Source organism: Leucopleurus acutus, assembly GCF_964270905.1.
Source record: "Leucopleurus acutus genome assembly, chromosome: 18".
NCBI lineage: Eukaryota > Metazoa > Chordata > Mammalia > Artiodactyla > Delphinidae > Leucopleurus > Leucopleurus acutus.
Window position 1 is genome coordinate 15,888,617 of NC_139160.1, and position 23,975 is coordinate 15,912,591.

The 23,975-nt window shown below is 49.5% G+C and overlaps 1 protein-coding gene across 3 annotated transcripts in view; it reads left to right on the top strand.

The window, feature by feature from the left end:
* Window positions 1–1,040: 1,040 nt before the first annotated feature.
* The window catches only part of DHRS12 (dehydrogenase/reductase 12), a 37,471-nt gene continuing 14,536 nt past the window's right edge, over window positions 1,041–23,975 (top strand). For all 3 annotated transcript variants that reach the window (XM_082859508.1, XM_082859509.1, XM_082859510.1), the window contains exons 1-5: window positions 1,041–1,118; window positions 5,177–5,310; window positions 6,962–7,044; window positions 14,648–14,740; window positions 16,042–16,123. In XM_082859508.1, the coding sequence (XP_082715634.1) occupies window positions 1,063–1,118; window positions 5,177–5,310; window positions 6,962–7,044; window positions 14,648–14,740; window positions 16,042–16,123 (448 nt within the window). In that variant the 5' untranslated portion in view covers window positions 1,041–1,062. The remainder of the gene's footprint in view (window positions 1,119–5,176; window positions 5,311–6,961; window positions 7,045–14,647; window positions 14,741–16,041; window positions 16,124–23,975) is intronic.

Genomic DNA, 23,975 nt, shown 5'->3' on the forward strand with positions numbered 1-23,975 from the left:
AAATACACGCCCACTTGGGAGGGGGCAGTGATCCTATATCGTCTATCCTAGGTAATGAGGCCATTAAACCAGCTGGTCTCTGCGCATCTTATGTAAGGGTGTCTCAGTCTCTGGGTGAGTTGGGTAAACCAGTACAGAATTTAACGGAGAGAGGTTTCCTAACTGGGACTTAGAGATGGAGGTCAGATGTGGACAGGGGTGCCCAATTCCTACATATGGGGCCCAGAAGGGGCTGGATGACTTGTCTAGGATGTAGGTTGACACAGCCACTATGCTTTTTTTTTTTTAACTAACACAGTATGTTTATTTGGCCTTGGGGGATCGGGGACGCTGATGAAGATTTGGAGGAGATAAAGGGCCCCTGGCACTGCGAGACGCTGCAGAACTAGTGGCACAGGTCTGTACTTTGGAGACAGACTTACCTCTCTGGAGGGAGAGAGACCCAGCCCTGCCTCTCCACAACCGTGTCACTGTGTGCATGTTACTGACCTGACTTATTGCACCTGCTGAAGAGGCCATGTCCCTCCGCCGAGATACTGGGGGCATTTCGTGAAATAAGGTAGGTGGGAACTTAGAAAATGCTAGTTTTTCAGTAACCCCTATGATAAACCCATCAGATGAAGACATCTTTTTAGTATCAGTAAGCCTCATCTCTTTTATTCCACACAATTTTCTGGGTCATCAGATTCTAGGAGGTGCGCTTTGGTGCCATCTTTGCATCCTAGTCATACCCCCAAAACGTGCTGACGCCCGGCTTCGACCCAGAGGTGACTATGCAGACCTTCAGCGCGGCCCGCAGCACGGTCTGCCCTCCCTCCCTCCCCCCTCCCCCCCTCCCCAGCCCTCTGAGTCTGGGGCTGGAGGGGGCACTCTCCAGATCCGGGGCAGGAGGGGCGTTCCACGTCGTACGGAGACGCCATCGCATTCCCAGTGGAGAAAAGCCCCAAAGGCCGCGGTTTTTATGTAACTGGGATGATGTAACCGCTGGCTGGCCCGGGGTGCGGGGCGGGGCGGGGGCACCGGGAGAGCAGGCCCGCGAGACTCTGCGTGCGGCGCCCAACCATGCTCCTCTACCGCAGCGCCGTGTGGTTCGCCAAAGGCTTGCGCGAATACACCAAGTAAGGATGCAGAGGGTACCGCGCCGGGGGCCGCGGGCCGGGGCTGCCGTTTGGGGGGCAGGCCGTCCGGCTGTCACGTGGCCCGCCTCGGCGTGCGCGAGCGAGGTTAGCGGGGACGCGCCCGCGACTTCCCCGAGATCTCTTGGACCCACCAAACGACGGAGGCGCCCGTTTAGCTGGCAGCCAGCGGGCAGATTTGCCGGCGGCCGGCGCGACCCCCGCACCTGGCTGGCGTCCGGGGGCGGGGCCTTGCAGCGCAGGCCCCACCCACTGACGTCAGGCGGCCCAGGCGCCTGAGAGCCTCCAGGGTGTTCCCTTGGCACACTGCTGGGCGGGCTCCGATACAGGATCCGTGGGGTTGTTTTCGGCGTCAGACGGGGTTAGTTCTGAGCTGCTAGTCGAGATTCTGTTTAGTACTTTCCTGGGTGTGTTTTTTTCCTCACTAATCAACTGCGGCTTGTGGACTGTGACCTCTCCCTCCAGCTGGAACATTCCGGGCGCGGGTTTCAGGTCAGCTCTGCACCCAGTGTGAGCTTGCTGAACGGTGCTGGATGGTTTCACCGTCCCCGTGATCGCCCTCGCTGTGGTTTTAAGGGGTGGCCACTTCTGGCAGATGGAGAGGTGGTTTTTATCTTAGAATTAGTTAGGCTTACGCAGTGGTTCTCACCCCTGTCTGAAATCACAAATCACCAGTGGAGAATTTAGGATACAATTTTCCAGGCCCTCCCCTTAGAGATTCTGATTCAGCTGATGTGCACTGGGGCCTCGACAGACATTTTATTTACAAATCCTACAGGTGTTTCTCCTGTGCATCCCAGTCATCTCTAGGAGACTTCCTCTCCTCCCTGCACTAGGGTTTTTATCAGTTCCTAAGGCAGCCTGGGCAAATTTCCATCATACCAGGACTCCAGGCATCATTCCAAGGGGAGACAGCTACTGCTGCTCCCTTCTCTGCACCCCACATCCTTTTGGAAAAAGTGCAGACCCTCCTCAGGGGCCAGTGCTGCAGAGAATGTGGGAAGTGTAGCCGTCAACCCTTACCCACTGAATTTAGGTGAATACCGTGGCCGCCTCTTTCAAAGGGGTGTACAGGCAGTGGCCACCATTTGCTGGGTCTTTCCATGTTAACACGGAATGCAACATGAAAAGTTTGAGTCAGCTTCCTGCCCCAGGAAAGCAGGCTTCTAAAAGTCTCTCCCCAGACTCTTCCATGAAGTTGGAGGGGTGCAAACGTAGGCGGGTTTCCCTCTATTATGTATTTAGTGAATTGGAGGGAAAGACAACACCTTACTTTGATTCCAACTTGAGAGTCTGTAGTTTGGGTTTACAGTGTTTTTTCATGGCACACCAGGATTTTTATAAAGCTTCCTCATGTTGGGCCCCTAGGCAGCAGGATCTAGTTACAGTTTCCTAAACTTGCCCGAACCTAAGAATTACCAGGGGGTAGTTCAGCTACAACAACTGACTCCTAAGCTCCTAGCACGTGTGGGTGGGACCTTAGCAAATTCCATATTGGATAAGTTGGGGGAAGCCTGCCGGGGAGCTTGATTCCTGTATTCAGGGAGTTCAGGAAACACTAAGTACAGTGGTTGCTCAGCTCGAATCAAAATCACCTGGATGGCATGTGAAACCACTCACTGATTGCGCGGCCTCACCCTGGAGTGTTTGACTCCGTGGACAGATTGCCAGGTGATGCTGATGCTGCTTGTCTGGGGACCACTCTGAGCGTGAGGTAGAAGGTGCCCTAGGCTGGGGTGTTGGGCTTCATTACCTACCATCTCATGACCTTGGGTAAGTCATTTATGTCTCTCTATGTCTGAAAAATAAGGACTGATATCAAGAGTTTATAAAGATGAAAAAAGAGGGTGGGAGGACACAAAACAAACTAAGTTGTCTTATCAACAACAGACTGGATCAGGATGGAATCCCTTGTTGAAGGCAAAGGACAAAGGGAATTATGACGTGTCCTTTAGCCCAGCCTGGCACCGCCCACTTGGCAACTGGCTCACAGTCTGGAGTTTAAGAGGTTTAATCCACAGGAGCCGTCCTCAGCAAACCTAAGGCTCTAGTAGGATCGATGTGGTAGCCCAGAGGTTAAGGTCTACTCTAGCTGTGTGTCCCAGAGAAAAGCCTCTCAGCTTCCTGCCCCAGGAGGAGGGGGCTCTTGGGGCCGGGTCCCTGTGGGGCATTTACTTGGGGCATGTTCTCTGGCCCTGTGGTGGTTTGGAAAGCTCTTCTTTACTCCCCACCAGTGCCTTGTCCTGCCTGGGCCCCTATTCACTGACTTCCTGCCCTTGATTCTTTCTGAGAAACCTCTTTCCTCTGCAAGAAAATCTTTTCACAGTGATCCTGGGACCCCGACCTGTGGGAAAAAAACAAATCTTCCAGCTTCATCTTTGGTTATAGTTTAAATTACTCTCAAAGTCCCTAATGATTTGAAGGGCTAGGAGGTGGGGTGGGGGGGCAATGAGCTTAGTTTTGAATGTGAAAGGTATTAATACTAGTAATAATGATAGCAGCTATGATTTATTGAGTTCCTAATTTATTCCAAGTGTGTGATAAATGCCTCACATACATCATCTCACCCAGGCTGCCCAAGAAGTAGCTTTTATTATCCCCTTTGTGCAGATGAGGAGACAGGAGCTCAGGAAGGTTAAGCCAGCACGTGAGACGGCACAACTGTTAAGAGGCAGAGCTGTGATTTAAACCCAAGTTGCTTGATCCAAAGCCCTTATGATTGATATTATTTTTAGTTTCAAGTCAGCCTTTCAGAAGGCCTTGGAACAGTCAGAAGTCTTGCTTGCCCCGCTAAGTGGCCCACTAACAGCGGAAGCAATGGGAAGGGCATTCTCTGAGCCGCCCTGGATGTTTGGGCGAGTCACAGATGGTGAGAACAGGAACATTCTCCTTGGTCTCTTGACTGTGAGACCAGGGGCCATGACCGCCCCTGTGGCAAAACCAGACCCAAGCTCATAAACATTCTTTGGCCCTCTTCACCAGCGTCCAGGCATGTAATTGGCAGTTGTGCTGTGCCAGGGCATGGGGCAGGAGACCAGCTGTTGGCAGTCTGTGTGTAAACAGGGCGCGGGGAGGGCACTGGGCTTCTTCCAGAACCTTTGGGGGAAAGAGTTGCTTTCTGCATTGCAGGGAATCAGCTCTTTGGGTGAGAGACACAAGCTGAGACCCCAGCCTGCTGGTGTGTGGGGAGAGCTCCGCCCTGTGGGTCTCCCCCTGCCAATCCCCCTACACTCTGCCTCTACTGCCTCAGCCAGTTTTGTAGCTGGGAAATACTAGGACAGTAAAGCTAGAAGAGGAAGCTCAAAAAGCAGAGAGAAACAGTTAAGGAACTCAGGGTTGTTTCTGTCCAATATGATGCCTTTGTGCAAATTAGAAGAAGCACCTCCCTGTCTATGTGCTTTGCTGTCATCCGGCAGAGAGTTGTCCTGATGCAGATACGAATCTCTCATCACTGTGATCGGAAGGGCGCCCCCTAGAGTTGTGCAGCACACACCCTGTGGCCCTGAAGGAGGCTTACTTCCTCTGAAGGCGTGCAGCCCTCATACAACCGCACCTGCCCCCTCCTTCATTCCCTACGTGCAAATCTACCCTCTTTGCCATGGTCCTTCTATACCTGGGTAGAGACACCTGTCCTGCGGTGCAGTAGGCACGATGTTCCTGGTCTCCTAAGCTCCTCTCTGCTCCCCCCACTGTGGGAAAAAGGCCCCCCCCCAAAAAGATCTATCTATCAAAGGGTTTTTTTGGGTGGAGGGCACCTCCTGGTACCAGAGGCAGTCAGAGAAAGGTAGTTTGGCCACCAAATTGTTGGAATCGCCAAGCATTTTCAGTTCAGGAAGCTAACGGTATAGGAAATGTAGGCCTGGAGGAGATGGTGGTGTTCATGAGACCAGGGAGGATAGCAGGGGGAGACCAGGAAGAAAGGGGCTGCGTGATGTGCCGGAGAGAGCACGATGCCCAGCTCAGAATTAGGCTTCCTCCCCACAGGAGATTGTGCTCCCAGCTACTTACGGCCATTCCTTCTGTGGCTCTGCTGCTTCCAGGAGTGGCTATGAGTCTGCATCCAAGGACTTCATCCCTGATGACCTGGACGTCCAAGTCCCTGGAAGAGCCTTCATGGTCACCGGGGGGAACAGCGGCATCGGAAAAGCAACTGCCTTCGAGATCGCCAGGCGAGGTGAGCAGCCTGCTAACTCGTGCGCGCACTGGGCCCCGAGGCCAGCCTGTGGCCGCTCCACGCCGGGGGGAGCGCCCTGTGTCACAGGAGGTCAGGAAGGCCACGGCCAGCACAGCCGGGAGCCCTGAACAGTGACCCTGTGCTGATCGGCACAGCTGCTGTGCGGTAAGCTTCAAGCTAGAGGCGGACAGAACGAGGGACTGGAGGAGGCTTTTCTCAACACGGTTAATTCACAGGAGAGCTGGGGTCCTGTCCACGTGTCATTGTTTTCTGATTAAGAACAGTGAGGGGCTCCGGCCAACCCTAGGCGTCTGAATCACCAGTGGAACCTTAAAACAAAAAAACACCTGGATACTTGGTCTCCAGTTCCTGTCTTCTCAACAACAACGGGGTCGGGGGTGGGAAGGATACTGGGAGTCCCTCGCAATTTGCCTGTGGACCCTAGTTAAGAACCAGAGCCCCCAGAATAACGGGAGAGGGGCGTGCAGTGAACTTCCTTCTTCCTTCCTGGTGTCCAGCCTTCAGGTTTCGAGCAGCTGGAGACAGCCTCCCCTTTCTCCTCCCTAAGCTTGATTTGGGGAAGCGCCTCTCTGGGTGCCCGTAAATTATTCAGGCAGCTGAAGTCTTCCTCCTGGTAAATGCCGGAATTTCCTGCATAAGCTCAACTGCCCTGGGTCACTTAGTGGCACTGTGGTGGCTAGAAAAGCCTGCCGTGTCTCTCCAGAGCCCCTTCTCCAGGAAAAATGGATGTTCCGGCAGAAGTTGGGGAAATAAGTTGGGAATTTATCACTTTTCAAGATGCTCGAGATTTTTTTTTTTTCCTCTAAAATTGTTAGGCATTTTTCAGGGGAATATTATACCATTTGGAGTTGTATTTAATTATCTGCCAAGTCAGGGGGAAGATTAACTGCATCTTAGCAACTGGGAGGTACTCTGAAGAGCTGTGGGGACGAGGATAAAGCAGACGGGCTGGTGGTGTGATTAGCGTGTAGCTTCCTATTAAACAGACCCCATTTTAAAAAGCAGCTATTGTAGGTGAAGAAGGCAGGTTCCATAATGCTTACTTCTTAACTGCCGCAGACAGCGTAAGTCCCCTTTAAATAGGCCTTGATTGACGACGGCGTGGCTTTTGCTGGAATAGTCTGAGAGCCATTTATGGACTCAGCCATTCAGTAAATATTTATCGAGTTCCTGCTGCATATGAGGCTGAACACTAGACTCCCCGGGGAGCTTTTAAAACATCCGCAGGCCCGGGCCCGTCATCTAGAGCTTTAAAAACTTCCCGAGTGGGTCCAAAGTGCAGCTAGGTTGAGACCTGTGTGTCAGTTACTCTGTGAGATGTTAGGGATGCCGGTATGACAGAAACCGACCCTTCTTATCCTTGATCTATTCAGACCCTTAAGTCAGGACGTTGTCCCAGGTGCACCGTCAGTCAGCTCAGGTAGGCAGGAGGACGGGTTCCAAGATCACCCTCTCTCTTACATCTGCTGCTCTGACTGTGGGGACCATCTGTCTAGATTTTCCAGAATAGTCTCCATTTCAGGTACTCTTTCTGTGAGCCCGTATGTCTTAGTCTTGCATTTGGAAAAGCTGGTCTCCATAGCTGTCACTGTCGCTGTCCCTCACAGACGGTTTTGTTGAATTCCACCAGGTGGCACAGTTCACCTGGTTTGTCGAGATGAAAACCGAGCGGAAGGTGCCAGAGGTGAGATCATCAGGGAGAGCGGGAACCAGGTGAGCTGCTCTGTGGCCCTCCTGCTGCGGGTTCCTGCCTGCGGGGGTCCGCAGTGCAGGGGGCTGGACTCCTGGCCACGCGGCCCGAGTTGGCAGTGGCCTGCTTGTGGTTCCGCTTGGGGGGCAGCCTCAGCCAGCAGAGCTGGAGCTGCACTTTTTTTTCTTTTCTTTTTTTTTTCAATGTGTTTCAGGACAGAGGTCCTATTTTATTTTATTTTATTCTATTCTATTCTATTTATTTTTGCTGTACAGCAAAGTGAATCAGTTATACATATACATATATCCACTCTTAAGAAATATATTTATTTATTTATTTGGCTGCGCTGGGTCTCCATTGTGGCACACGGGATCTTCGTTGCCCCATGCGGGATCTTTAGTTGCAGCATATGGACTCTTAGTTGCGGCATACGGGAGCTAGTTCCCTTACCAGGGATCAAACCCGGGCCCCCTGCATTGGGAGCACGGAGTCTTAAGCGCTGGACCACCAGGGAAGTCCCCATATATCCCCTCTTTTTTAGATTTCCTTCCCATTCTGGTCACCACAGAGCATTGAGTAGAGTTCCCTGTTTTATACAGTAGGTTCTCATGAGTTGTCTGTTTTATGTATAGTATCAGTAGTGTATCTATGTCAATCCCAATCTCCCAATTTCTCCCACTCCCCCCTCGCTCCTCTGAGCTGCCGCTTTGCAAAGTCTGGGCTGGACTGAGGATAAGGGGGGCAGTGAGGTTTGATCCCACGCCCCATGAAGGCATCCGCGCCTGCTGGGGAGACATGATACGGACGTGGCACTGCTGGGGTCCTCCCCACAGAGGGAGGCCACGTCAGTGAGACACATCAGAGGTGACTCAGGGTGAGCCAAGCTGTAAACTGACCCAGTGGTCTTCGCAGAAAGAGGGACAACAAATGACATTCTGGCCTTGATGAGAGCCACTTCCTCTCGAGAGCTTTCACAGCTGGCTCACGGTTTGTGGGCTTCCTCTTCTGAGAGAGTCGGAACCAGGACTGGCTATATAATCTGTAGGGCCCAGCGCAAAACGAAGGTGTGGGACCCTGGTGTTAAAAGCCTAAGAATTGGAGGACGACGAAGGCATAGCATTAACACAGGCGGGGCCTGTACTCCAATAAAAAGTAATTTAAAAAGAAGTTCCGGGGCTTCCCTGGTGGCGCAGTGGTTGAGAGTCCGCCTGCAGATGCAGGGGACGCGGGTTCGTTACCCGGTCTGGGAAGATCCCACATGCCGCGGAGCAGCTGGGCCCGTGAGCCATGGCCGCTGAGCCTGCGCGTCCGGAGCCTGTGCTCCGCAACGGGAGAGGCCACAGCAGTGAGAGGCCCGCGTACCACACACACACACACAAAAGTTCCCCCTTGAAGGCACTCTGGTTTAGTAACACAGTAGAATCTCTAATAAGAACAAAGTTAACAGTTCCAAAGTCCGAAGTGTTATTGCTAGGAGACTTAAAAATCATCACAGTAATAACGAAAGGAATGAGTAATCAAAAAAAATTAAGAAATAAAAAACAAGCGGGGCCCTCTTGTGGGGTCTGTGCACCTGTGCAGGTGGCACCCCAGGAAGCCGGCCCCAATGGAGGCCCTGAACTCCCAGTGTCAAGTGGAGAGGAGGGGGCTGGCTGGCGGTGACCACGGGCCCCTCACCTTCGCTCCAGAGCATGTTGCTTCCAGCCCCACCTGGAGTTTCCTCCTCTGTCCTGTGCACCTGCTTCTCCAGCAACTGCCCATAGCCGAGGGGCGGACAGTGCCCCACGCCCTCAGGCTTGGGCCGTGGCTAAAGGGAAAACAGATGCCCCAATCTAGAATGGACTATTTTGCCTCTGCTTATGAAGGTTATTCCACGTCTTGAAGTAACGTTTTCAAGGCAAGAGACTTTCCGCAGACTCCGCAGCCTCTTGCCATCAGATTCCTCCCGGAGGCTTAGGGCTGGCTGAGAGCTCGAGGGTCTCTAAATCTTCCTCTGACGTCTGCAAGGGCAGCTGCGATCTGGGGGCTGCAGTTCTTGAGATGGAAAGCTGGCTGTCTGCCTGCTGATAACTTTCAGTGGTGCTGCTGCAGGATGCAACAGGAATACTAATCTCAGGCTATGGGCAGGGGAGACTCCGTCTGGATCCCAGCCCGCTTTGGTTTGGGCTATGTTTTTCTATAAAGTAGATCTATATAGAAAAAGAGGACATGATGTTGTTTACGCTGTTGAGACCTCCTTATGTCCAGCTGCACCATCTTTGGGAGGTAGTGCTGAAAGGGGGAGCAAGCATGTTTCCTGGGGCGGGGGGAGAGGGAGCCCTTCACCTGCGGCCTCCCCCCATTCACGTTCACAAACCCACGGGAAATCCTCTCCTCTTTTGTGTTTGTCAGTGGCCGCCAGCACTGAGCGCTCGGGGGGTCCGGGGCCGGTGGTGCCCGTCTGCTCATCCCCGCGGGTGTGGTTTCCCTGACTCGTGCATCCTCCGGGCTCTTCCCCGGGATCGGCTGCTCCTTCCAGCTTCATCAGGGGTGTATGGGAAGGGGCGGGGCTCCCATCCGAGTGCCGGTTCTGCGCTCACGAAGCCTTGTGGGCTGGGGCAGTGTGCTTAGCTTCCCTGAACCTCAGTTTCCTCATCTGAAAAGTAGGGTGATACTACTTTGTTCATTTTTGAACATCTCTTTGAGTGTGAACGTGTCAGGCAGCATGCTGGGAGCTGGAGATTGACATGGTAGAGGCAGTACAGCCCCTCTCAGTCTTGTAAGGATTAAGCGATCAACAAGCATTTTCAACAAAGGATGTGCCCCTCCCTGGGCCCGCCTGATCACGGTGGGGCGGGGAGGTGTGGACGGCGTGGCTTCCGAAGTATGTGTTCCCCCAGCTCCCACGTCAGCCACCTCGTGCCTGCATTTGACCAGCGGGTATTAGAGGAAGATTGGGAGGAAGGGGGCGGGAGGAATGGGGAAACAGGATATCTGGCCTCCGTGGCAACAGCTGAATCTCTGCTGAGGTTCCTGCTTCTGGGGGCGAGCGCTGCTCTCAGGCTCAGGTCACATCAGCTCCTCCCGTTGCTCCTGCAGCCTAGGGCTGGTGGGCGCTTCCTGCTGCTGCTGGTCTCCGGGTTTCTTCACCAGTCCCAGCTGAGTTCTCATCTCCCTTCTCCTCTGGGAAACCAATCCCTGCGTTCAATTCCCTCTGTTGAAAGTGGTTTCTGTTAGACCCTGGCTGACATAACATGGTAGTGCTATGACATGGGAAGTTCAGGGCATCATAGTATGTACAGCTCTCGATCCATAGAAGCTATTACTATTATTGCTGTTATCAACATTGTTTATGCTAATATTATTACCACTCCCAACCTTACATTCTGTGCTTTTCAAGTTCCCTAGTTCTCTTTCATCAGTGCTTGGGCCGGTAAAGCAGGGAGGGAGGGCACTGGCGGGACTGGTCCTGGGTGCATAGTTGGGTGGACATCAAAGAGCGGTGGTCCTTTGGGCAGGAGAGCCTGGGTGGGGTGTGTGGCAGGCCAGCTGAGCCAGGCGCGTGTGGGCAGGCTGGGCACCAGGGAAGGACAAGGTCACGTGGGAACCAGCTGCTTGGACGCACTGGCTTGGTAAGATCAGGTGTGTGGAGTACGGAGAGTTCAGTATCCTGCCACGGGGCTGTTTCTGGAGAGGGTGTGTGTGGCCCCAAGCTTGGGGGAAGGAGCGCTTGTCACAGAGCCAACTCCCAGTGCAGCAGCCACTGTGTCTGGCACAATGTTCCTGATGGGCCCAGGGAGAGAGTCAGAGTGGACCCTCCTTCAGCTCCTCGCCACGTGCAGTTCATCACCATCTCGCTGCCTGGATAGAAGGGCACCACGCTTTTGTCTGGCAGTTATCTCCTCGGGCAACTCTTTTTTTTTTTTGGCCACACCGAGTGGCGTGTGGGATCTTAGTTCCCCAGCCAGGGATCAAACCCAGGCCCCAGCAGTGAAAGCACAGAGCCCTAACCACTGGACTGCCAGGGAATTCCCCATGGGCAACATTTTTAAAAAAATAAACTTTAAAATTTCAGAATAGTTTTAGATGCATAGAAAAGTTGTGAAAATAATGCAGACTTTCCATTTACCCCACACCCAGTTTTCCCTTTGCTAACGTCCATCTTACATGAGTATGATTCATTTGTTAAGCAAATGAACCAATATTGATACATTATTACTGACTAAAGTCCATTCAGATTTCCTTAGTTTTTACCTGCCGCCCTTTGTCTGTTCCCAGATCCCACCCAGGATCCCACGTTACATTTAGTTGTCGTGTCTCCTCGTGGCTGTGGCAGTGTCTCAGACCTTCCTAGTTTTTGGTGACCCGGACAGTTTTGAGGGGTGCTAGCCGGGGTGCTAGCCGGGGGTTTTGTATACTCTCCCTCAACTGGGATTGGCCGGTTGTGTTTCTCATTGATTAGAACGGAGTGATGGGTTTCCGGAGAAAGATCACAGAGGTACAGTGCAACCTTTGCACTTCCTGATATGGCTGGAAGGTGCTGTCAATGTGCCTTCTGTCTTGTGCAGATTGATCCCATCAACAGCAAAACACCAAGATAAAAAACGGGGGTTTCTACTCTCCAGTTCTCCCAGGCCAACGTGGAATTCCACCTTCTTAAGAATTACTGGTTTAGCTTCCTGAGTACTAGACATTAATAGTAAGTGTCACCTCGTTCCTACATAGTGATTTCTACTTCCAAGGGCACATTCATGTACTGTCTCCCCTTTACCCTTCAAACTCACCCTCTGCCCTGGGTAGAGGCTTCCCGTGATGTCAACTCATGACTCCTGGGCCACCCAGCAGCTAGATGGTGGTGGTTCACCTATAGGAAGGATCCCAGTTGAGTTTTGCTCAGTTTCAATAACCAGACTTGTATCCTCTTTAGGTTTAAAGAGTGAGTACAGGACTTCCCTGGTGGCACAGTGGTTGGGACTCTGCACTCCCAATGCAGGGGGCCCAGGTTCGATCCCTGGTCAGGGAGCTAGATCCCACATGCGTGCCACAACTAAGAGTTCACATGCCATAACTAAGGAACCTGCGTGCCACAACTAAGACCGGTGTGACCAAATAAATAAATACATAAATATTTTTTTTTAAAGTGAGTATAGGGCCCCCAATGTCTCCTAGGTCCAGCCTCGTCATGTGTAGATCAGCAGATCAGGGTTTTGCACACTGGCACCTGCCTGGTTCCTTCCCCTGGTCACAGCAGACTGTTGGCCTCTCCTTCTGGGTGCCTTTGGGCTTCCTGGTTTCTTGCAGAGGGAGCCAGATGATTCCCTTCACCTTTTCAGGACGCTTCATTTCACCAGGCTCCAAGGTTGATTTGCCTATAACGGCGAGTCCCTCTTCCCTGCTGCTGCCTCTTTTTAATTCTGCGATGCCTTGGGTGCTTCCGGGAAGCTCAAGGAGCTTGAGGGACGATCAGAGTAAAATTGCTTTTGGCTCACTTCAATTCTGTTGCTCATTTGAATCTTGTTGTTTCTTTGAGCCTGGCTTTGTGTGAGCGTTGCAGCCCTGCTGGTGGGAGGGAGTTCCAGGGTGGTTGCCGGGAAGTACTCAGAACAAAAGGATTAGGTGTGTGGACCTGCTTTGCCGTCACTGGTAGACGCTCACGGCTGACCCAGGTGCGAGTCAGCAGCCTCATGTCCGCTCTGTCTGGGTGAGGGCCTTCAGAGACTTTGTAGAAGAGCATAGTCCTGTACGGACAATGCTTTTCCTCTCCCTCGAAGACAGAGGAAGATTCAGTTGTTCCAGACTTAAGCCAAATATGGTCTTCAAGCTGATTACAGACCTTCTGAGGCGTGAAAATGTGGGATTGCTTCTGTCTTCTCATTCTCTGAGCCTTTGTCTCAGGGTGAGGAAATATGTTTTACGATCAATCAGTAGAAAGAAATTCTGACTTGCGTTCAATGGCTCAGTTAATGGGGCAACTGAGACAGGGTCCTGAACTCTGCTTTATCAAGGGAGTTACAGCTGTTGCTCAGAGTTTTGCCTGTAGGTTCAGCTCCCAGCAGCAGGAATCTGCCTTGGGTTGGTGATAAGTCCCTGACGTCTGCTGGAGCTCAGGGGGAATAGCCTCACGTTCACTGGATGCTGAGAACACAAGTTTCAATTATGTGCTGAGTACAGAGAAAAAGGGGTAAATGGACAACATGCATTGATCATTTACGTGCACGGCTGTGTGCACCACCGTAAAGGAAAAGGGGGCATTCAGCGTGGCTTCTTCATCAAGGAGTTCTGAGTCTACTGGGGGGGAGGCCATTGTAATGGCCACAAAACATACGTTTGCATGGATGTGTCGTCGTTTCCTACCAATCATTTGGGAGTTTTTGTCAATATTTTGCTCCTAAGAGATTATCGGAGGCACATCCTAACTATAAGATGACAACTTCTTCTGTGACTCAGTCCTTGCTTACGTTGCGTGTCCGTTGCTGCCTTGTGACATGGTTACCTCTGGACGCGGCCTCCTCCCCCAGTAGACTCAGAACTCCGTGATGGAGGAGTCATGCTGAATGCCCCCTTTTCCTTTACGGTGGTGCACACAGCCATGCACGTAAATGATCAATGCATGTTTATTGCAGCTCTATTTACAACAGCCAGGACATGGAAGCAATCTAAGTGTCCATTGACAGATGAATGGATAAAGAAGATGTGGCACATATATACAATGGAATATTACTCAGCCATAAAAAGAAACGAAATTGAGTTATTTGTAGTGAGGTGGATGGACCTAGAGTCTGTCATACAGAGTGAAATAAGTCAGAAAGAGAAAGACAAATACCGTATGCTAACATATATATATGGAATCTAAAAAACAAACAAAAAAAATGGTCATGAAGAACCTAGGGGCAAAGTGGGAATAAAGACACAGACCTACTAGAGAATGAACTTGAGGAAAGGGGGAGGGGGAAGGGAAAGCTGGGACAAAGTGAGAGAGTGGCATGGACATATATACACTACCAAATGTAAAATAGATAGCTAGTGGGAAGCAGCCGCATAGCACAGGGAGATGAGCTCCGTGCTTTGTGACCACCCAGAGGGGTGGGATAGGGAGGGTGGGAGGGAGATGCAAGAGGGAAGAGATGTGGGGATATATGTATATGTATAACTTTGTTATAAAGCAGAAACCAACACACCATTGTGAAGCAATTATACTCCAATAAAGATGTTTAAAAAAAGAAACTCAACAATAAGAAAACAACCTGGTTAAAAAAAAAAAAGAAATAAGGTAGATTTATATATAAGAAAAAAATCTCTAAAACATATTGTTAAGTGAAAAAGAAGGATATAGAACAATGTATAGTCTGATTCTATCTATATGGAAAAGGGGCACACACACACACATAATACTTAAATTGTATAATATATAATGCCTGAAAAATACATTTATAAATATTGTATGTACTTAAAATATTTCTGGATGATTTGCAAGAAACTGTGAACAATGGTGTACTTCTGAAGAGTGAGACTTTCCATTTTGTATCATTCCAAACGATTTGATTTTTAAAACCATTTTTTTAAAAAACCATTTTTAATGAAAAGAATACATGTTATCTTTTTTTTTTTTTTTAAGGCTTTACAATTTTTTTTTGTTTTCTGGTTTAGAACATCTTTCTGCACATTGTGGACTTATCTGATCCCAAGACAGTCTGGAAATTTGTTGAGAATTTCAAGCAGGAACATACCCTCAATGTCCTGGTGAGCTTTGTAAACATAAGTAGGGGATAAATGTCATGCATGTGCCTTTCTTGCCTGTGTGGTTGTAGAGTGGTGTGTATGTTTGTGGATCTTTATGGTGACACCTTAATGAGAATCTTTTATGGGGAGGCCTGTTCAGTTATCAGGTTCACTCATTGGAGTCAATCTAACCCTATTGGTTGGATTTGTGGGGAAAGGAAGGGACCATCCACTGGGTCTGTGGGGGGATGGGGAGGTTCCATTTTTTTCATAAAATGATGATTTGTATACTGGTATTCCTGAACTCTGTAGATTTGGGGATTGCTACATTAAAATAAGAGGCTCAGGGGGAAATTAAATAAAAAGCTTAGTCCAAAAGAACGCTTGCTGCAGACAAGCACATCTTTTAGTAACACAGTCAGTTGCTCTCCAGAGAGAGCTAGAGGACTCAGGTGGGCTGGTGTCCTTCTCCTCCTCGCATATACTCTGAGCTGAGCTGCGTTTCTACCCAAATAGTTTCTAATGTGCTCCGAAATGTTCACTCAGGCTCAGGTCTACTCTTGCGCTGTCCAATATGGCTACGGAGCATTTGAAATGTAGCTAGTCCAAATTGAGATGTGCCACCAGTGTACAAATCTGCCGATGTTGAAGACTTAGTGTGAAAAATAGAGTAAACAGAGCTTCCCTGGTGGCGCAGTGGTTGAGGGTCCGCCTGCCGAGGCAGGGGACGCGGGTTCGTGCCCCGGTCCGGGAGGATCCCACATGCCGCGGAGCGGCTGGGCCCGTGAGCCATGGCCGCTGAGCCTGCGCGTCCGGAGCCTGTGCTCCGCAGCGAGAGAGGCCACAACAGTGAGAGGCCCACGTACCGCAAAAAAAAAAAAAAAAAAAAAAAAAGAGTAAACTAACATTTTTATATTGATTACATTTTGAAATGATACTCTTTTGGATATATTGAGTTAAATAAAATATTAAAATCAATTTTACCTGTTTCTTTTTACCTTTTTAATATGGTCACTTTCTAGAAAACTTAAAATTATATATTTCTATTGGACAGCGCTGGTCTAGATGAATTCCTGGGGCACTTTATCATGAATTAGGTTGCCGGGCCAGGCCCTGGTCGCCGGAGGTCTCTGCACAGTCCCGAGGCTGAGGCTGCTGCGCAAATGGCATTTTCCAGGACGGGGTTTGGAGTGAAGGGACAGTTGAGCAGAACTGTTGTCACATGAATTTGGGACCAGTGGTGGTGGTGGAACTGTGGGGTTTGGGAACAGGTCCTTTGGCCCTATTTTCCTTTATTTTGAAATGGGAACTGTACTTTCTAGATCAATAATGCAGGTTGCATGGTCAATAAGAGAGAGCTCACGGAAGATGGACTTGAAAAAAACTTTGCTACCAACACTCTGGGTAAGTGTAAGCAGTTTTCTTTTTGCTTTTAGCAAAATAAATGTAAACATAAATGATACTGTAGAAGGATCAGAAAAACATTGATCTACTTTTTGGGTTCTTGGTCCTTGGCGTGATTGCATTTACTTTAAATTTATCCTTCACTGCATTATTATTTCTTCATAAAACACTCTTTTCATGTTTTACATAATACGTGTTAGTGCCAGGAATACTTAGCATTGTTAAAGTTTTTTTTTCTAGGAAGCTCAAGGCTCATTATAGACATGACTTTGGTGAGAAGGGCAAGGTCATCTTAGGTAGAAAGTGCAAACATGAAAACTGTAGCCAAGGGAGCTTCCAGCCAGGGCTGAGGAAGGTGCAACCATGAGACCAGAAGATGGGCCAAGAAGGGCACTCACCTGGAATGCAGGACCCCTGGGTTCCGGTTCCTGCTCTGTAATAACAGGCTGACTCATTTTGTGCCAGGCCAGTGATTCTCCAAGTAGGGTTCCTGGGCCAGCAGCATCAACATCACCGGGCAGCTGGGTAGAAACGCACATTCTTGGGCTTCACCCCCAGCTCTACTAAATCCAAAACTAGGGTGGGGCTGAGAAATCTGTGTTTTAACAAGCCCTCCAGATGATTCTGAGGCACACTCAAGTTTGAAAACCAAGGTACCAGGATTTTAACCTCTTTGGATTTTCTCCATCTCAAACCAAGGGGTCTGGAGTACAGATCTTCCTCAGCTTATATTGGGGTTAGGTCCCAGTCAACCCATCATAAGTTGATCATATAGTAAATGCTCAGAACACTTACATTAGCCTACAGTTGGACAAAATCATCTAACACAAAGCCTAATTTATAATGAAGTATTGAATATGTCATGTAATTTATTGAATACTATACTGAAAGTGAAAAACAGAATGGTTGTCTGGCTCTAGAATGGCTGTGAGTGTGAGGGTTGTTCACTATTGTGATCACCTGGCTGACTGGAAGCTGCGGCTCGCTGCCCTGCATCCCGAGGGAGCATCATACCCCATATCACCACCCCGGGAAAGGTTCCAAATCCAAAATTTGAAGTGCGATTTCTACCTAATGTGTATCGCTTTCACACCGTCATGAGTCAAAAAATCGTAATTCAAACCATCGTAAGTCAGGGACCAACCGTAGACTATTTCGGTGCCTTTCAACTCGGAGATGCAGTGAATCTAAGATTCTCCCCAGTGACTATACCATTTCCTCATAGGAAGTGAAGCTTTTAATAAGGCATTTTAGTTTTTATTTATTTATTTATTTATTTAATTTACTTATTTTTTGCGGTACGCGGGCCTCTCACTGTTGTGGCCTCTCCCGCTGCGGAGCACAGGCTCCGGACACGCAGGCTCAGCGGCCATGGCTCACAGGCCCAGCCGCTCCGCGGCATGTGGGATCCTCCCGGACCGGGGCACGAACCCGTGTCCCCTGCATTGGCAGGCGGACCCTCAACCACTGCGCCACCAGGGAAGCCCCTTAATAAGGCATTTTAATTCATCCTAAGTCACAAGATGAATGGCGGGGGTTCCTGTGTTTGTCGTTGAAGGTGTCCATTAAATAGTAATCCTCTTCCCAGCCAAGAACTGAACAATTTGAGGATTAAGACAGTGGATGAAAGCCCCAAATCACTCTTGTTACAGATAAGGCTGGTTGAAGGGCATGGCTCACGTGAGAGCCAAGTGGCTTCCTTAATGCTAAACCCCAGAGTTAGCCAGCCTCACTTGCTTTGTTGCATCTGGCTGGCCTCAGACAGACACCACCAACCCCTCCCAGGAAGAGGAAGACGTGGGGAGCAGAGCTCAGCAAGCCCAGATTACTGCCCCTAAGTTTACTCCAGTTTTTAAGTGGTCCCCGTCCTCGCAATGGAGAGAGGAAGGGGCTGAGGGAGGATGTTCATTGTTCTCCCTCCGGGAGAAAGAGAGCATCTGGAGTGGGGAAGAACCTTTCTCCCTGGCACTGAGGTTGCATTTATTTCTTCTTAAACAAATCCCTGGGAGCTTGCTATGAAACGCTGCAGGTTTAGTACAAAATATTCCCAACGTTCGCTTTGTTCCAAATGTGGTATCCTTGCCCAAAGTACCAAAAGTACGCACATGTGGGGTCATGCTGGGGTTTGCCTTCTAACTCTCCTGGATGGCGAGGACTCCTAGGGTCCTAGCAGCTGGCCTCCCAGGTGGCTGCTCTCCAGGACCAGCTTTGTGATTTGCGGGGCCCAGTGCCAAACAAAAATAGGGGGCCCCTGTATTCAAAAAGTGCAGGGCCCTGTGGGGTTGCACAGGATGAAGCCTGCTCTGCTGCTTCCCCACCTGCCCATCCACCACCCAGCTAAATTCTACTGGGTGTGCGCTGCATGCTGGGCACTCGTGGGTGGCGTACGTATATATGGCACTGAACCCACGTGATCACCCTATGATGGAAGTATTCCTGCCTGTACATTACAGATGAAAACACTAGACTGAGAGAGCTTGCATAACTTGCCCAAGGTCAAGTGGAGGAGCCAGAATTTGAACCCAAGTCTGTCTGCCTCCAGAGCCCATGTTCATAACCAAGATGAGTTCTACCAGCCCCCAGCATCTCCTCCCTCAGACCCATCCCTGCGTTATCGTGAGATAAGTGCTAAAGGGAGGCTGGGAGGGGAGTGACCAGCCGTGCCAGGAGAAGCATGGCCCAGGGCTGGGGACACTGCTTAGAGGGCCTCCTGGGAATCTGCCTTGATTGAGAATGTGGGGCACATCTGATAGACTCTCAGGGAACTGCCTTTTTTTTTTTTTTTTTTTTTTTGGCCACACTGCAAGACTTGCTGGAGCTAAGTACCCCCACCAGGGACTGAACCCAGGCCACCGCGGTGAAAGCGCAGAGTCCTAACCACTGGACGACCAGGGAATTCCCTTTTTTAAAAATTTTATTTTATTATTTATTATTGTTTGGTTTTGCTTTTGGCTGTTTGATTATACAGCTGATTATGTTGTACTTTTGTTTTGGATCCGGTCTGCTTCTAAGGACCTTGATATCTCTTCATTTTCATTTCCTACCTGTGTTAGAAACATTTTATTGATCTTGCCAACCTCTCTGAGAAGCATAGTAATTCTCATGCTTAATATTTATTCCTCCTCTCCAGAGGGGAAGACGTAGTCCAACATACACAGGAGCGAGTCGGTGACAGAGAGGGCAGCTTGACATGCTTCTGCTGTACAGATGAGGAGATACAGAGAGGTTCAAATACTGTCATGCTGAAGCAGGTGCAGAGCCAAGCAAACAGCCCATACCTCTGTCTGAGTCCTAGGAAACTGCTGGCTGCCTTTCTAATGTGAAACATGTTTTCATGGCCTGATTATGTAACACAGGTTAGGTTGTTTGCTATGTTCTAAGAGTCCGTTTGGCCTCTAGAAATACTTCCAATCCCCAGCCAAACATCAGTAGATTCCTGATACTCTGAGGACAGGACACAGTAGGATTTGCAGAATTTATCACCAGATCCTAAGAGTTCGGGAGGTGGTGGATTAGTGAAATACTGTCAGAGCCCATGGCTGCATGTGGCTCTTTGTGAAGACATCACAATCTGTGAATCAGATAAAGGTTGGAAATCATTCTCCCTCTCCTTTTGCGGGGATGGGTGGGGCATGGAGAGATTTTCATAGTTTACTCTCCTAGGGACGAAAATGAGCCGCCCCAGGGTAGACTTGTGGGGAGACGAAGCGTGGAGGTGAAGTGATCTCATGAGACAGATGCTGTTTGGTCGCTGTACTTGCCCCTGTGTTTCGGGTCTTCTCAAACCATATCCGTTTTGCCTGTTGGCGTTCAGTGGCATTCAGAGCCCGTGAGGAGTGAAGACGGATGTGGGGGGGGTGGGTGGGGGCAGTGCTTCGCGGAGTGCTGTGCTGGCAGCTGGCCACAGCCCGAGCACCAGCCCATCACAGCTCTCACCCGCCTCTCAGCCCCTCTCACCCCCGGCACACGAGACAAGGATGCCATCCACCTCCTCCGAGACAGCTGTGTCATCAGTTAATTGACTGTAATAAACAGGCAGTGGTGCCTTAGATCTTTGGCAGAGGGTGGGAGAGTTCAGTTGAGGCCATCTTGGAAGGACGCGCCTACATCAAGGCACACGTTCTGCACCTTCACATTCTGTAATTAGGAGCTTCCGGCTCACCGGCATAGCTCCACACCCAATGGTAACTGCTGTTTAAAGCAGGGACCCAGGGGCCAGAAACAGCTTAATAATAGTGAGGATAATAATAGTAATAATAATGGCACACACTGAACACTTCCCATGTGCCAGGGGCTCCACTAAGTGTTTTTCTTGGACTGTCTCGTTCAGTTCTCATAACAACTTTATAGATTTCATAAACAAGGAAACAGGACCAGAAGTAGTTTGAAATCAGAGTCTGAGTGACTCACCTTCCTAAATAAAGGACAACAAAATTATATTTGGTCCATTTTTGTTATAGGCTTGTATCTGTCAGCTCTTGCTACATAACAAACAACCCCCAAATCTCTTAGGCATACAATAAATAAGCATGTATTTCTTGTTGACTCTTAGGCAGGTCTGCTGGGTGGGCTAACGTCAGCTGAGCTCAGTAGGGTATCTCTAAGCAGCAAGTTGGGTCTGCATTATGTTCCAAATTCTTGCATCCTCCTTGGACCATTAGGCTGGCAGAGTATGTTCCAGTGGCAATAGCAGAAGCCCAAGTGTGCAAGCACATTGCAAGCCCCTGCTTGCTTCAGATCTGCTAACGTCCAGCTGACCAATGCAAGTCATTTCACAGAGCCCAAAATCAAGAGTCAGGGAAACATACTCCTCCCAGGTAACTGGGGAAGAGAGGGTGAACATTGTCAAACAGTAATCTACGACAAGGGTCTATTTTATTACATTCTAAGTCTTTGGAAATGGGTCATCTGAGTTTGATGTGGTAACTATTAACCCCAAATATTTAATGAGCAAAATATCCTGTTTGTTCAATAAACATTTGAAGAGCACACACTGTAAGCTGGACCCTGTGGTCAGCGATGAGGATTCAGAAATTATATGGACTCCCGGTCCAGTGGGGGAGTCAGACACATAAACGACGTCAGTAACCACATGGTTAAGTTCTCTTTCCGTCCATGAAGGGAGCTGGGGTCCAAACCCCAGGAAAGCAGAGAACAGTACTTCCAAGGTGAAATGGGCCCTCAGGCACTAAAGGTGTTTGGTGCCAGGCATTCTCATGTGTCAATAAGCCTTACTCGGAGCTTCACCTATGTGCCATTTGGCTCCTAAAACCTTCCAGCTCCCAAGCCTTCAGGATTCCCAGAAAGACACAGTACCTGGGGCTAGTAAGCACTGTAGAAATGTCAGCTAATAACATCCAAATCCCTTCACCTGGAACTGAAGTCCTTTGTTATGGTACCTCCCCCACCTGTCCAGACATACTTCCATGGTTTCCCAACGTGGATCCTCTGCCAGTCCGCCCATTAGTTTTGGAACCTGTCACCAGCAGGATACCTCCATGCTTTTGTTCCTGTGGCTCCGGTGCCTGGAACGTCCCCTTCCTGGTTCACTTTCACTTCTCCTCCGTGACTCGCTGGGAGCACACCAGCCTGGAGCTTGGCCAGCGCTTCTCCTCCTCTGGGCTCCCAGAGCACCCTCTGTGACCCTATCTTAGCACCGTAGAAGTCACCCTTTGATAGGTGGTTTCTGGCACAGAGCATGAATCACTGAGTGCACGCACTGCCTGGCCCTTGCGAGGAGCTCAGTCCGTTTTGAGCTGACCTACTGGGTGGGTAATCCAGTTCCTCCAGCTACGTGACTGTGTGCAAAGTGCTTAAACCTCCTCAAGCCTCACATTCCCATTCTGTAAAATGGAGATCATGATACCTTTATAGGCTGGAGGTGAGGGTTAAAGAAGGAGTTGTAAGTTATTTACCCAAGAGAAATAACGTGTTCACGCAAAAATGTGTACACAAATGTTTATAGTTGCTTTATTTTTATTCATAATCACCCCAAACTGGAAACAACCCAGATGTCCTTCAACTGGTGAATAAACTGTGGTGCTTCCATACAATGGGATGCTATTCAGCAATAAAAAGGAACAAAACATTGATGTTTGCAGCAATGTGGCTGAATCTTAAATGCATTGGCGAAAGTCAAGCCAGACTCAAAAGGATACATTGTATGATTCTGTTTATATGATGTTCTGGAAAAGGCAAAGCTGTGGGGACTGAGAACAGATCGGTGGTTGCTGGTGGTTAGGGGTGGGAGGAGGGTGTGACCACAAAGGTAGTAGGTGACTGTGAGGGAATATTTGGGGTGACGGAATGGTTGTGAATCACAGCACAATCTAATGCATAGAGTTACCCAACTGTATGCATTTGCAAGAGCTCATAGAGCTGCACACACCCCCGCCCCCCCCCCCCGAATTTTACTGGGTGTAAAAATATATAAGAAAAAGCAAAAAGATAGGAAAGTATCATAGCTCTCCGCACAGTGAGTCTGTTTCTTGGTAAGAAGCAGACTTTTTGCTATGATTGACTTGAGGTGCCCTCCTTGAATCAGTGTGCTCCCAGAAGGGGCACTGTCTTCCCTCCAGCCTAGAGCACAGGTCACCCTGCTCACGCCTGATAATAGTAGGTGCTAAAAGGCATCAGTTGGTGAGGAGTAAACGCAGAGGCACCTTCCATGCTGTGCTGTGCAGAGGCCGGAGAAAGTCCTTCCACTATTCCGAGGATAGTGGAATGCGCAAAGGCCGTGGACGGAGAGATGGCAGTCTTACTGTCCAGGAGAGTCTTGGGGTGAGGGAAGGTGACCCCATGAGGAACCCTTGACCGGAGCCAGAGTTCCTGATTTCTGTGAGCCCACCTGGTTCTGGGTAAAATTGGGAAGCAGGCAGTAGTCACAAAAGAAAAGGTGATGAGCCAGCCTCAGTGTCTCATTGGCCTTCCCATCGTTCCTCAGTGACCCCATCGTTGTCCTAGAATTTTCTCTGCACCACCTCTCCCCTGAGAAGCCCCTGAGATGCAGGGAGAGAGGAAGATGCAGGAGGAGGGAGAGGGAGAGAGGGCTGCTGTCCAGCTACATCAGAGGGCTCCCTTAGGTGTCCTTCTCCTGTTTTGAAATCTGGCCCCAAGATGCCCAAGCCCCTCTGATCTCTTCAAACGACGGAACGAATGGATGCTGGAGTATTATCAGGTCCCCAGCAAAACCAGTATGGCTTCAGCAGCATCCCGCATTCTGCACCATTCCCAGTTCCCTTCCTCACGCCTCCTCTGTTCCTTCCCTCCAAACATTTCGTCTCCCCTCTCTCATTCCCTTGGGCTACACTCCTTTCTGGGTCCCAGCTCACAGCTCAGTAACCAAGGATCTGTGCTCATCTTAGCAGGTACCGTCTTAGGACTTTGTGTGGGGGGCAGGGTAGGGAGGTGGTGTTTATTCAGGATCGCTTTTTTCTAATCATAAGACAAATGTGTCTTCTTTTGGAAAATAGGGAAATAAAAGTATCCAAGAGAAGCCAAGACTCTCCCGTAATTCCATCATTAAGATAAAACCACCATTAACATGGGTCTGTTTTTTCCAGCCTTTTTCTATGTGTGTCCCCTACTCCGAGGAGGGGCCACAGTGTGTATACCATTCTGAGTCTTGTGTTTTTCCAGGTAGCATTATGTTATAAATGTTTTCTCGTGTCATTAAACATCCTGTAAAATGTTCCTTCTCTTTAGAATATATTCTGTTGTATGAATGTGCCGTAGTTTAGTATGTTTAGCCCCTATTGTGGGATATTTAGCTTGTTTCCAACTTCTCACTATTGAAAATGATTCCACCATGAGTACCTCTGTTCATACATTTTTGTGTGGATCTTTGCTTATT